The sequence below is a fragment of the Euphorbia lathyris genome, chromosome 1 (assembly GCF_963576675.1).
Source record: "Euphorbia lathyris chromosome 1, ddEupLath1.1, whole genome shotgun sequence".
Classification (NCBI taxonomy): domain Eukaryota; kingdom Viridiplantae; phylum Streptophyta; class Magnoliopsida; order Malpighiales; family Euphorbiaceae; genus Euphorbia; species Euphorbia lathyris.
Window position 1 is genome coordinate 16,549,449 of NC_088910.1, and position 15,155 is coordinate 16,564,603.

The 15,155-nt window shown below is 36.1% G+C and overlaps 1 protein-coding gene across 1 annotated transcript; it reads right to left on the reverse strand.

Annotated features, from left to right (window-relative positions):
- Nucleotides 1–5,497: 5,497 nt before the first annotated feature.
- On the reverse strand, nt 5,498–13,732 carry LOC136223045 (aldehyde dehydrogenase family 3 member F1-like). Its single transcript, XM_066010831.1, has 11 exons — nt 13,537–13,732; nt 13,064–13,358; nt 11,321–11,389; nt 11,082–11,178; nt 10,793–10,999; nt 10,522–10,646; nt 10,305–10,409; nt 9,246–9,418; nt 8,105–8,195; nt 7,839–7,988; nt 5,498–5,908 (listed from the first exon to the last, which is right to left on the reverse strand). Exons 2-11 carry the CDS (start codon nt 13,259–13,261, stop codon nt 5,648–5,650), a joined length of 1,476 nt encoding a protein of 491 aa, XP_065866903.1. The 5' UTR covers nt 13,262–13,358; nt 13,537–13,732; the 3' UTR covers nt 5,498–5,647.
- Nucleotides 13,733–15,155: the final 1,423 nt, after the last annotated feature.

The following is a 15,155-nucleotide window of genomic DNA, read 5'->3' on the forward strand; positions in this document are numbered from 1 at the left end:
TGGATAAGTCTTCGTTATAGTTTAATGTTTGTTATTGATCTGGATTTATGTGTTTTATGATTTTAGGGGATGGTGCCTTTCTCCTGTTGAGACGTGTGCTTTGATTCTTTATTTGAACTGTTGTATTGTCTGATGACAAAACTCTTTAATAAAGCAATGGCTGATTCATAGTCCAGGCCATACTTTTGTGAGAATCCTCGAACCACTAATCGATCTTTTTGTATCTCTCAATTGATCCGTCAGGGCGCTGTTTTACTTTATAAACTCATTTGCAAGAAGGGTTAGACTATGCTTACTTTGTTTTTGACAAAGTAAGCGTTACTTTGTTTTTACCACCATTAGATGAACTTACTTTGTTAATATTTTAAGAAACTGATAGCTAATCTACTAGTTTCTTTGTAAAGTAAAACCGGTAGAAAAACTATCAGTTTCGATCTTAGTTAACAGAGACCCACAGTGGGTAATATGTTTAAATCAAAATCTATAATGGAAATAAATTTCATAAATGCCCCCATTTTCCTTTCATAACAATTGTAAGAACCTGTAAAACCAATCAATTTCATCCGATAAATGATTGACTAAGTAAATTTATTTGGTTAATCTTAATTAAGATTAAAATCATTATAAATTTAAATTTAATAAATTTATATTTAATGATAACGGACTAAATTCATTTGATCTTAGTTGATCACTGCTAAAGTAAAAAACCACTGTTCTTTTTATTTTTTGACAAGGAAGAATCATTTTATTAATTATCAGCAACAAGAGCAGTACAGACACAAGAATGAGGTACTGAAATCCAGACCTTCCTCTCAAAAGCAGGTGTAACTGCACAGGCTAAAGAGTGAGCAATGGAATTCGCTGACTTACGAATAAATGAGATTGACACATTACCTATATCCTTAATAAGGATTTTGCAGTCTTCAATAACTAGATCCAGAGCCGAATTGCCACTAGTTTCTCACTGAATAGCATACACTAGCAATTGTGAATCTGATTCTACCAATACGTTCTGCCTGCCAGAATCCTTCAGCAAACTCAACGCCTCACGACACGAGATCGCCTCAACTAAAAAAGGGTCAAGACAACAGTAAATAGTACCGTTACCTGCAGCTTGGAACCCGCCACCGCTATCCCGCAGGATGAATCCATAACCAGCAGTACCCGAGGTAGAAAATGTGGCCCCGTCAATATTAAGTTTTAACATACCTGGCGGGGGTTTGCACCATTTCTGAGTTACTTCAGCAGTCGTCACCACTGCACCACGTCCCTGGCTCTGGGCAGCTTTACAACTTGAGATAAATTGCATGGCAGTGGAGAAGAGTATGGTAGGCGTCATGACTTGTTTTGACCATACTATATTGTTCTGGTTAAGCCATAAGAACTAGCAGCAGACCGCCACCGTACCAGTTTCCGACGGAAACAATAACGCCAGCTTCTCCCAAAACTCCCTAAACGAAGAGCAAGAATCTCCCAGTCCTGCAACGCTAGTCAAACCCCAGAAAAGTCGAGCCTGACGGCAACCAACTAAGACATGGAAGTCGTCCTCCTTCGATTGTAGGCATGATGGAGACAGGTTATTGATCGGAACCCTTCTAGCAGATAAAGCGCTCAGCAACGGTAAACAGCCAGCCAAGGTTCTCCAAATTAAATTTTTTACCTTGGGCGGAACCTGAAGTGCCACACCATATTCCAATTAACTCCGACAATTGTCAATGATGGATTATTGCCATATTTTTCAGACCACATGTGTTTATACGCACTTTTCACACAAAACTTGCCTCTCTTTCCCCAGTACCATCCCCACGCATCAGACACCAGACGGTGACTTAGAGAAATCCTACGAATAAGTTCTGTATCTCGATCCACAAAGATCCCATTGATTAATTCCAAGTTCCACTCCCCCGAAGGCTGTCGGATGTTATTCACAGTATCCAACTCAAGGCCCGGGAGTCGCGCACTTTCTACAAAAGGGTGGTCAGGGTCAGGCAGCCAAGGGTCTTCCCAGATGTTAATAGACTCCCCTGTCCCAACAACGTGTCTAGCTCCAGAAATAACAAGTGACTGTGTAACATGTATACTTCTCCATATAAAGCTGGGCTGATTACCAAGATCCGCCTCTAGAAAGGAAGAAGAGGGAAAGTACTTAGCCTTATATACCGGTGCAAGTAATGAATCTGGATTAGTTAGTAGCCTCCAACCCTGTTTAGCTAGAAGAGCAATCTTAAATAGATGTAACTTTCGAAAACCCAATCCTCCTAAGCTCTTCGGGACACACAGTTTCTCCCATGACTTCTAATGTAGGCCTCTTTCCTCGAAACCAGATCCCCACCAAAAAGAATTCATCATTCTTTTCAGATCATCACACAGAAGTTGAGGTAAGAGGAATATACTCATAGCATAGGAGGCGAGGGCTTGTATAATAGATTTCAACATAATCTCCTTACCAGCTCAAGATAACATTTTTGCCTTCCAAGCTGTGACCCTTGCTCTGACTCTGTCTGCAATGTATTAGAACACTTGTGTTTTACTTCTCCCAACTAAAGCCGGAAGACCAAGGTATGTTGCAGTGCCCAGCCCCAATGGTACTCCAAAAATCGAACTTAAGATCGAACGGAGACCCGCACTACAATTTTTGCTGAACGAGATTGAGGATTTGGAGAAGTTTACCTTCTGTCCAGAAGCTGCTTCATATTCTTACAAACATTGCTGAACCGCTAAGCACTCTTCCTTTGACGCTTTGAAGAACAAGTAACTGTCATCTGCAAAGAAGAGATGAGAGATTGACGGGGCTGATTGAACTATCCGACAACCATGGATCTGACCCTGAGCTTCTAAACTTTGCAACGACGCTGATAAACCTTCTGCACAAATCAAAAAAAGATAGGGAGAGATAGGGTCACCCTGACGCAGGCCACGCTGTGGCAGAATTGGCCCAATCACATGATTATTGTGAGTAACATTATATCTGACCTTTGTAACACACTGCATTACCATAAATATCCACCGGTCATCAAAGCTTAACCTCTGCATCATTTGTTCCAAAAACGCCCACTCAATCCGATCATAAGCCTTGACCATATCAAGCTTAAGAGAAACATACCCTTGTTTACCTCGAGTTCTATGTTCCAGGAAATGGTTTACTTCAAACGCAAGCATAATATTGTCCGTGATCAGTCGTCCCAGGATGAAAGCGCTCTGTGTGGGCGAGATAATAATATCCAGAACCTTTTTTAGCATGTTAGCAACTGTTTTTGCCAGAATCTTGTAAATAACATTGCATAATGCTATGGGCCTGAGATCTGAAACTTTTTCTGGAGAAGATTTCTTTGGGATTAGAACAATATTTGTGTCATGGATGCTCTCCGGAAACAGCCCTTCATTCAGCCATTGAATGCATGATTGAATCACATCAGGGCCTACCAAGTCCCAATATTGTTGGTAGAAGCATGGATTAAAACCATCAGGACCAGGACTTTTATCAGGATGCATTGAGAAAACCGCCCTCTTTATCTCATCCGCAGTATATGGTTGGAGAAGATCAACATTTAGCTCTGTCGAGATTTTTGGCTGAATATTGTTCAAAATAGGTTCAGAGCGACACCCTGAAGATGTGAAGATTTCTGTAAAATAGTCTGAAATTAGAGAAGGTAACCCTATCTCCCAGTCGACCCAGTTTCCTTCCTCATCTTTCAGTCGTCGAATTTCATTCCTTTTGCGCCTACTGCTAGCAGTCGAGTGAAAAAATTTTGAGTTCTAGTCACCAGCTTTGAGCCAAAGTGTCTTGCTTCTGTGCTTCCAATAGGCTTCTTGTTGGAGGAGAAGCTCATCAAGGCGATTCTTAGCAGTCAATAGTGCTTCGATCGCCAGCCTATCAGTACAAGATTTTAGTCTTCTAATTTCTGATCTACAGCAATGAATTTCTTTCTTAAATCGGTTGCGAATGTTGTTTCCCCAAGCTGCCAGTATTTCGCCACATTTTTCCTATTTAACCAGAATTCCTTTGGCATTTGAATGTTGCCAGGCCAAACTTATCTGGTCTTTGCAATCAGCTTCTTTGGTCTAAGCATTTTCAAACCGAAAGCGGCGAGACATAGAACCCATAGTGTTAATTAGAGACAAAAAGAGTACCGTGTGATCACTACATTGAGCATCTTCATTCAAGACAGAAGCCGAACTGAACTTCGTAAACCAACTGTTATTAGCAAGGGCCCGATCAAGTTTCTCTTCTATAGCATTTTTTGAACCACGACCTCTTTCCCACGTGAACGGATAACCCTTCATACTGACTTCTAACAACCCACAATCTGTAATAGCATCACTGAATCCCCTTATCAAGGTAGGTGGGTGTCTGTTACCTCCTCTCTTCTCAGAATGAGAGAGCATATCATTAAAGTCCCCAATGATAACACAGGGATCAGAATTATTCAAGCTAAGACTCCTCAGTAATATATAGTGTTTAATTAGAATTATAATCGGTTACAATATTATTTATAATAATAAAAAAAAAACAACGGAACTAAACACATAATAATTTTCAAATATTCTAAGCGTAAATTACGCATATGGCTCTTGAACTTTTCACTTACCTGAATTTCAAAACCAAATATTATAATCCTTGAATTTTAAACTTTACTAACATAATAATCCATTTTAACATTCAACAATATAATACCTCCAAAAGCATGTAATCATCCATTATAGAGCTGTTAAAATTATATTTTGAGCAATTTTAATTGTTGATTTTTTTTGTTTCGAGATCATTTAGTTGTAGTTTGGTTACAAAAGAGAAAGTGACAGTGTAGAGAGACAAATATCAAAATTGTGATTTAGAAAATTAAATACGAAGATTTCATGGAAAATACAATTCTAAACAACTTTCATTCTTTATTGGGATAATGTTCAAAAATACCCCTAACGTTAACCGTCAGGAGCAATTTTACTCCTAACATCTAAAATTAGTAATAGAATTAGAGATTAATATTTTTAAATTCGACAAAATATTTAAATTTTTCTGTCTAACTCATACAAAATACATTATAATTGTTTTATTTTTTTCACGTTTATTTATATGTTTGTGATCTGTTACTAATGAGTAATAAAATGACGTATATGTAAAACGTAGATGATAAAATTTGCGACTGAAAAGACAATACGATGTATTATTTCTAAAATTACCCCAATTTGTCAACGTTAAGGTAAAATTGCTTCTGATTTTAGAAGTAAAATTACACTATTTTAGACGTTATACGTTATGAGTAAAATTGCTTCTAACTCTAAGCAATGGTTATATTTCTTTTTCATAAACAAAGCATAGAATTTAAAATTCCTGTGATGTAAAGCAATGAAAAAACAAATTTTGTAAACAAAATAAAAATTTACATGATTGCACATTTAATGGATGAAATATAATATTATCAATAGCATAGACTAATTTATTCCATTAATATCATACAATGATATCAAACTAATTTATTCCATTAATACCATATAATGATATCAAACTATAATTTATTTGATTATATTATTATGATAGCAAATTTGTTGACAATAAACAAAATGAAAACGTGTACATAAAGTAGTGGATATAAGCAAGAAAATTGAAATTAAAGAAAAATGTTATGCAATTAATGTAAAAGATATGGTTTTAAATGGAATTAAAGTTCCTAGTTGACTTCTTAAGGCCAAGGATGGTAAGTAGCATTCCAAGATAATCATAAGTATAAGAAGATTCAAAGAGAAGCAACTTGTGATCATTCCATGGAGGAAATCTGAACCAGAAATCAACCAGAAAGCTTCTTGATGCTACTGCTTTGTAATGACTGAATGTATCAAATGAAAATTTTCCATGGTAATTCCCTATCCCACTTTCTCCTATTCCCCCAAATGGCAAGCTATCTGCTAAATACTGCATTATAAGAACAACCAAAATTAATGGGTTCGGATCATAAACCGGTTTTAACTCGCAAAATAAATAGGTCATGTCACGGGTTGACGAATTGGTGGTCGTGTCATGTGAGTCAATCCAACCTGTTTAACATGGGCTTGATTGGATTGGGGGTTTAAAGGGGTTAATAAGGGAAGGGTTAGTAAGGGTTGATAGAAACCCTTGTTTGGGAGGGGGAAGGGTTTTTACAAACCCATGTTTGGAACACACAAAAAATTAGAAGGGTAAGGGTAATGGAGGGGTTTTGAAGAGTTTTTTTTTAAGAAATTTCATCCAATTTTCAACCCACTAATTCCGTGGGTTTTGAAGGGTTAGAAATTACGTTTCCTTCCCCTTCTTTACCTTTCCCTACCCTTCTCCATCCTTCATTTATTTACCCTTCCCTACCCTTCATCCAATCAAGCCCTAAATATATTTTAGGTTTAATACATTATCCGCCCCATGAACATTCAAAGTGTTCCAATAGCCTTTTCAACTTAATTAAAATGTCCTGATAGTTCTTTCAACTTGTTTAAAATGTAGTCAATTACTTGGTTGGAGTGAAGTAATCTACATGCAGAAGGTGTGTTGCACGTGCTTCGTATAGTTAAGCGACCATGGTCGGAGTATGGTCTTCTAATATTAGAGTGGACAATTTTTATAGTTCAACAAGTAAGAACTTTTTTTAATATATTTTAATCTATTTTCTGAATTATGTAATAACATTTCAAGGCGAGTGCAACACAATTTTTATAGTTGAACGAGTAAGAACTTTTTTTTAATATATTTTAATCTATTTTCTGAATTATGTAATAACATTTCAAGGCGAGTGCAACACAATTTCTGTATGCAACTTACTTCTTTATAACCGATGATTGATTGACTACTTTTTAAGCAAGTTGAAGAAGCTATCAAGATATTTTAAACAAGTTGAGGGAGCTATTAAGATACTTTGAAAGTTCAGGGACCATTAACTTTTTGGACAAGTTTATGAGACAAATAATATATTAAGCCTATGTTTTATAAATAATATATACTGTTATGGGTGTATAAGTCAGTTATCTTCGTTAGTGTGTATATAGATATTCTTCTACGAACTAAGGATTAATTTAGCTCTTGAAGTTGGCTAGTACAATCGATTTTAGTTTAAAATAACGTTTAGGTATCAATTTAGGCCTTCAACTTAGCATTTGGGATCAAAATAATCCAAAATGACACATGTCAATATGAAGAAAGAACACGTGTCAAATAACTACCAATCGTATAGTAACACGAGTTATTTTTGGGTTGATTTGACACTAAATGCCAAATTGAAGGGTTAAGTTGATACTCAAACTTGATTTTGCAATCTTGCTAGCTAATTTAAACACTAAATTGATCCTTAATTCACTCTTAAACAGATTTTTTTTTTTTTGTTTATATTCAATTGATATAATTAGAGGGCGAGCCTTGGCGCAACGGTAAAACGTTGTTGTCGTGTGACCAGAGGTCACGGGTTCGAGTCTTAGGAGCGGCCTCTTGCCAATTAAATTGGCAAGGGAAGGCTTGCCCCCAATACACCCTTGTGGTGGGACCCCTCCCCGGACCCTCGCTCAGCGGGGACGCGTAATGCGACCGGGCCGCCCTTTTTATTCAATTGATATAATTGAGGGCGAGCCTTGGCGCAACGGTAAACGTTGTTGTCGTGTGACCAAGAGGTCACGGGTTCGAGTCTTAGGAGCGGCCTCTTACTAAAATAAATTGGCAGGGGAAGGCTTGCCCCAGTACATCCTTATGGTGGGACCCCTCCCCGGACCCTCGCTCAGCGGGGACGCACTTGACTCTTGACAGTTGATCAGAGTATATCGATACGACACATTTACGACCCACCAATTTATTACCCCTCAATTTAAAAATCAACAGCTGGAAATACCTGGATTATGGCATCATTAAATACCAGGCTTCCTGATGATGTTTCTGCTACCATTCTTTTCATGAATTGTTTGTTCTTAGTGAAGGCATAAATTGCAAGTGGTTTAGGCCTTGAACTTATGAATTCAATACTGTCTTCAATCTTGTCCACCTACCAAATCAACACACAATCTTCATTAATTTTCATTTTTTTGCATTATCTAAGAACACAAATTAAAATATAAAAGAAGGACAAAAAAAATTCAATTGATAAGCAGTATCTCTCACTGTAATTATAGGTAGAATTGGACCAAAGATTTCCTCTGTCATTATTGCTGATTTGAGAGGAGGATCTAGCAGGACTGTTGGTTCTACAAACCTGCAAGAACAGGGAAGTTATTATATGCATACAAATTTACGAGTAAATTGCACAAACGGTCACTGAAATATCGGGTTTATTTTATAAAGATTGTTACTGAACTTCATTTTCTTTCACTAAAATCACTAAACTTCACATTTGATTTTAATGTATAAAAATTCATCGAAATATTGATGCGACACAGAAAACAATTGACTATATATGGCAGCTAAACACCGCGTCAAACAAGAACTTAATGTTTTGGAAAATATAATTGTTTAGAATGTGCCACGTATCACAGACCCGACTGTCACGTCAGCCATGAAAACTAGATATAATTTGCATGATATTAAGAGCATCTTCCATGCTCATACTCTACAACCACTCGATATCATGCAACATATTAATATAATAAACTCCATTTCATTAAATATCACACTCTAGTGGCTAAACTCTACAACCGTTCAATCATACGAGACTCACTATCAAATCACATTTATTTTATTTTATTTTTTAACAATATATATTTTCTTACAAAACAATTAATTTAACTAATAATAAGTATTAAATATTAAATATTTTAAAATATATATATATATATATATTATTAAATAGTTAAAAAATATATATAACTAAAAATTATAATTAAAAATTATATATAATTAAAACAATTCATTATGCTCTAAGTTGATATATAGTCATATGTATTCTTTGCTATATATATATATATAAAGGGCGGCCCGGTGCATTACGTGTCCCCGCTAAGCGAGGGTCCGGGGAGGGGTCCCACCACAAGGGTGTATAAGGGACAAGCCTTCCCCTGCTAAATTTTTTGGCAAGAGGCCGCTCCTACGACTCGAACTCGTGACCTCTCAGTCACACGACAACAACGTTTAACTAGGATAATTTTATTGAAAATGTAATTTTGCTAAAAGAAAATGAAGTTAAATAACTTTTGTAAAATATATTTTATTATTTTTTATATGACCGGCGATGCAGTTTACCCACCCGAGTAAAAACATTACTAACAGATTTAACAGATTGGATTGGGAGAGCAGTTTGGTAACTTACAAATTCTTTTCATCCATGGAACCACCATAGACTATAGATTTTTGGACACCATCATCAGTTAAAAGATCTTTCAATCTGTTAAAATGCTGTTTGTTAACAATCCTTGCCACAGATCTTGATTCTCTTGGATTGTCTCCAAACATATTTTTGATGGAAACCTTCATTAGTTCCACCTGATCACAGAGAAAGCAAGAACCATTGGAGGGAAAATTAGGAAATATAGTCACAAATTGAAACCGAATTAAGGATCGATTTAGCTCCTAAAGTTATCATCTAGTAGGATTAATTCAATTCAAAATTAAGTTTAAATATTAATATGGCCCTTCAACTTGTCATTTGTAATCAAATTAATGCAACACGTATTAAATAACACTATTAATCATATATTAAAACGGGCCAATTTGAGCCCGATTTAACACGTTTCTACTAATAAACTTCAAAAACCAAATTGATTATCAATTCAATTGAAATGAAAATATATTTTATAGGTAATATTCATCGAAACGTTTCGTAGCCAAAAGAAACTTCAACTTCATTTACTAAAACCCAAAATTGAATGGAATCAGAAACTGAAGTGCCCACATGGCATACCATATCAATCACAATATTTTTTCTATGTTTAAATATATATTTTTATGTCGTTCTCGGATATAATTGAAGGCAAAGTCAAAAAGATTTCCTGGGGCTATATGAAACGGGTATTAGATAATGACATGTCATTATTATTAGATTATATTATAGACTGGTAATGCCACATGGACAATCCACCATCTGATTCCAACCAATTTTTTTCCAAATTTGATCCTAACGAGAAGTGTATGTTTGATCCCAACAATGGTACAAATTTAACCTTAATTTTTTCAAGCAAGATTAATATTTAGAAGGTCTGATGTGACTGTTAAATAATAGTCAAATCAATTTTTACACATTTTCAGTAATGTAGGAGTAAAATTCATCTTGATGGAAACATTAAGAGTAAGTTTGTACCATTATATAGGTTACGGTCAAATTTGCACATTAGAGAAAATTTGGTTTTCCCTATTTTTCAGATTGTCATACCAAGTTGGAAGCAAATCTCTGTTCAACAAGTACATAATCAACAGCAATGCATGCTTGACCAGCACACGGACTAAATTTCGCTCCAGCTATTCGATTTACAGTCACCTAAAATTTAGAACAAATCAGATCAACCTATCAGGAATAAGATCATCTTTGATGATACTTTAAAATGAAACAAAAAGAAAAGAAAATCATACAACACATGAAAAACAAGTACCTCTTGATCCCAAGAAGATTGTAAAGAATCAACAATAGCAGGGCATTTCCCACCCAACTCAAGAACAACTGGTGTTAGATGTTCCACAGCTGCTGACAACACCATCCGTCCCACACGTGAACTACCTTAAAGCACCATCGGGAATGGAGAAAGAGTGATTGAATTGTATTAGTAAAAGAGTCGTTTTCAACACATGTAGACGTAAAAACAGTGACGATCTGACCAAAACGGACACTATTTACATAGTATTTGGCCAGACTGTTACGAATACCTGTAAAGAAAATTTTATCCCATTTTTGCTGCAGAAGATATTCACCGGCAGACGAGCCTCCTTGGACAACCTTAATAGCATTAGTGTCTAAGTAATTAAGCATAGTATTTGCTAACAAAGAAGCAGAAGCAGGACACAGTTCTGAAGGTTTTAGAATCATTGTGTTTCCTGCTGCAATTGCTCCTATCATTGGTTCTATAGATAGGCCTGTAAAAGAATAAAACAATTTGGTTTCTATCTTTTTGAAACAAAGTAAGAAAAGAAGAAAATCATCTGAAAATCTGCATACCAAAAGGGAAATTCCAGGATGATATAATCAGGACAAGGCCAAGAGGCTCTGGAACCAATTCTGCACTTGTGAGGACTGCAATATTTGGCAGTTTTGCCTATACTCGGAACAAAATCATCCATTAACAATAAAATAAGATGAAGATGGGAACTGTTTACTAAATTGGAAATGGTTAACAGATCCATTAATGAAAAGCCATACTTAGAGAGAACGTAATTTGCTAAAAACTGAAAATTTACCTTTTTGCTTTGCATCCAACTTTTCAAACCTTTCAATGCATAGTTTAGTGTTTTTATTAAAGTGCCAACCTGCAAAATCAATTGTAACAAAATCTCATATCGATATTCTTCCACTAATCTTAATTTCATGCAATTAACGACCTGTTCCTTTTTTTTTTTTATAGAAATTGGGGCGAGCCTTGGCGCAACGGTAAAATGTTGTTGCCGTGTGACCAGAGGTCACGGGTTCGAGTCTTAGGAGCGGCCTCTTGCCAATTAAATTGGCAAGGGAAGGCTTGCCCCCAATACACCCTTGTGGTGGGACCCCTCCCCGGACCCTCGCTCAGCGGGGACGCGTAATGCGACCGGGCCGCCCTTTTTTTTTATAGAAATTGGGACGAGACAGAATTTATAACGACCTGTTCCTAAGGGGATAGCGTCGGAATGGAAAGTCCGGCATAGGGAGAGGCCATAAATGGATGGTATAGGGGAAAAAACTGTGCTATATCAACAAGGTTTGTTTTCAATACATGCATACGCGTTTTTAAGTCGTAAGGCCGGAAAAATGAGATTTTAGAACTGTTAATATATGACATACCTAAGCGATTTACATAGATAACCCCATTTGACATGATTATCGTTTTTGATGCATTTATATCATACATAATCACGTGGTATATATATATATATATCACATATCGTGTTATGACTTTTTCAATTAGTATGATAGATAACTCTCCACGCACAATGTATTGGTTTGAGGACGAATTAGATGGAAGCTAGTGGACCTGCAATGACCGGGTTAAACAATGAACTTACATTGTTGTCTCAAAATGGTCACTCAACTTATAAAATCACTCCATTTGAGTTTTATCTCAATTAGGCCACTCCAACAATTTTAGTGGTTAAAATGCATCGGAATGATGCCATGGCTGATAAGAGCATCTCCAATAGAGGTGCCTAAAAGAGTGCCAAAACTTACTAAAATATAGTATTTTATTGTCTCTTTCATCCACATTATTTTTGGCAACTTTTACTTAAAAAATGCTCCAATAGAGGTTGCTTGAAAAATTGCCACTATAATCCTACAAATTATTATTTTATTATAAATAAAATGTTCCAGATTTTATTATTTCTAGGAGAGTATATTAAAAAATAATTAAACAAGGTTGCCAAGAGGTTGCCAAAAATTGGCAACTTTCCTTGGCACACACAATCACTCCAATAGTGGGCACCCTTTAAAAGTTGCCAACCCTGATGCCACATCAGCTGACACTCTTTTAGGCACCCTCTATTGGAGATGCTCTAAGTGAGCATGAGTTAACTCAAATTTCTAACTGAAACGACATGTGTTATTTTTATGAAAGAAAAAACTAAATTTTGTTTTTTTTTCATAAAAATATCGAGACACATGGCTGCCAAGTGCTGCATACGTGGATGTCATGTGTCGTTTCGGTTAGAGATCTGAGATGTGTCACTCATGTCATCATTCAGATCATTTTTAATCATTGAAATTGAAATCGTGGGAGTGACTTAATTGAGACAAAACTCAAAATTGCATGATTTTATTGACACAAATTGAATTGAATGGTTGGAGTGATTTAATTGAACGACCATTTTGAGACAACATCAAGATATGAAGAGAATGATACCAGCATGAAAGCCCTAACCAAGGAGCGGTTCAAGGGACGGAAAACAATGTTGCAATAGAACACAGGAAATGAAAACAATGATTGATGGATAATTATAAAACAACAAACATACCTCATCTCTAAAAGCCTCAACATGATGCTTCCCTAAATCTTCCCTTAAAGCCTTACAGATTTCAACTTGTTTATCCTGAACAAACTTGAGCAGCCCTTGAAGTTGAGAACGTCTCCAAGCAAAATCTCGAGTGACACCACTCCTAAAATACTCCCTCATTCTTTGAATTTCAATCCCCAATCCCTCGGCTCCCTCCATATTTCCCGAAATAGAATTAATCGGCGACTGAAATCACCGCTCCACCACACCCACCATTTATACATGCTCATTTCCTGCACAAAATTACTTCACATAGCTGGGTAGGTACCCACATTAATAAATCCAGCAGAATCGGATACAGGAGGAAAGGTACCTTTACCTTATCACATTTCACTTTCCGTAACTGAACCGATAGGAACTTCGGATTTTTAATTTACTTCAACTAATCTGCTAAATTAAGAAAGAAATAAAGAATGTAGACCCCTTTGATTTACCTGATTATGACGGGTTATTGAATATTGGTGTCCGTTTTGATCTGATTCAATGTCAGTTTGTGCACCGTAGGGTATCCGAATGATTGCTGCTGGAATTGGAATCCTCTCTCCTCTTCACATGATACCACTGGCACTTTCTTGTAATGAAGCTTCGTCTTGTAACTGCTCTGTGGAGTTCTTCATTCAATTAGTAGTTTCCTTATGGGTGAAAAGCAACCTGCAAGTCATTAAAGTTTTGTTCTCGTGACAATAAATTATAACGTTTAATTACAAATAGATGTACGGTCGACGAATTTGCAAATTGATATCTATAATACTACATCCGTTACTAATATTATTTCATTTTCTATTAGATAAATTCGTCAATAAATGAGTAATAAACGAACTATTTGTAAGCATCTTGTTTATTTATTCACAAATTTTACTTGTGAGTTTGTTTAGGTACACAATTAAAGAGTTATTTACGAGCAAACTCCACAAATATAATTAACGATTTACTCACAAATAATTCATGGTTAGATAATTTTCTTAAAGAACCAAGTCCAAAGAGGATTTTGGCTCGAAACAAGCTCGAAGCTCGGTTCGAGCTTGTTGAGCAAGCCAAAGCTCGGCTCGGGCTCGAACTTGTTAATTTTATATCAAGCTCGGCTTGGGCTCGAGCTCGTTAATTTTATAACGAAACGAGCTTGAGCAGGCTAAAGCCCGGCTCGGTTCGATTACAGCTAGGGCTGTAAATGATTCGAACCGCTCATGAGCGGCTCAGTGGTCGGCTCGATAAAAGCTCAGCTCGATTTGTAAACGAGCCGCTCGTGAGTACGATTTATTGGCTCAGTTCGTAAACGAGCCAAGCTTGAGCAAACCAAAGCTCGGCTCGAAAGCTCACGAGCAGGCTCGATTAGAACATTTATGAACAAATTTTAGTTTTATAGAAAACTATATAGTTTTGTGTTAGTTCACAAATATCTAAACTTAATATTATTCCACTTGCTATTAGATGAGTTCGTTCACATACATAATAAATGAGTAATAGATGAACTATTTGTAAACATTTTGTTTCTTTATTCACGAACTTTGCTTGTGAGCTTGTTTATGTACACAATTAAAGAGTTATTTGCGAGCAAACTTCATCAATATAATTAATGATTTACTCACAAACAATTAATGGTTAGATAATTTTCTTAATGAACCAAGTCTAAAGAGGATTTTGGGCTCGAAACAAGCTCGAAGCTCGGTTCAAGCTTGTTGAGCAAGCCAAAGCTCGGCTTAGGCTCGAGGTCGTTAATTTTATAGCAAGCTCGGCTCAAGCTCGAGCTCGTTAATTTTATAGCGAGCCGAATTTGAGCAAGTCAAAGCTCGACTTGACTCAGCTCGATTATAGCCCTACTTGAAACCACATAACATCTATTTATAATTAACCGAAATTATAAGGACTGTTTTAGTGTCCACAACTCCAATAATTTGAAAAAGAGGTTAAACACGTGACTACTACATGTCAATGAATTAAAAAAAAAAAATTAAAGATGTATTACCTTCGTTATTTTTGAATTTGTCTCATTTTATCATTTAAATTTAAAATTGATCAATACACTTTTTGTGGGGATTAAATATTTAATTATTTA

What these genes read in the sequence shown, in the direction of transcription:
- LOC136223045 (XM_066010831.1), bottom strand. Translation starts at nt 13,261, where the DNA reads ATGGAGGGAGCCGAGGGATTGGGGATTGAAATTCAAAGAATGAGGGAG. An exon ending in TTGAGGCTTTTAGAGATGAG is followed by an intron (nt 11,390 to 13,063) that starts GTATGTTTGTTG and finishes TTGATTTTGCAG; the next exon opens with GTTGGCACTTTAATAAAAAC. An exon ending in GGATAAAATTTTCTTTACAG is followed by an intron (nt 10,647 to 10,792) that starts GTATTCGTAACA and finishes TGGTGCTTTAAG; the next exon opens with GTAGTTCACGTGTGGGACGG.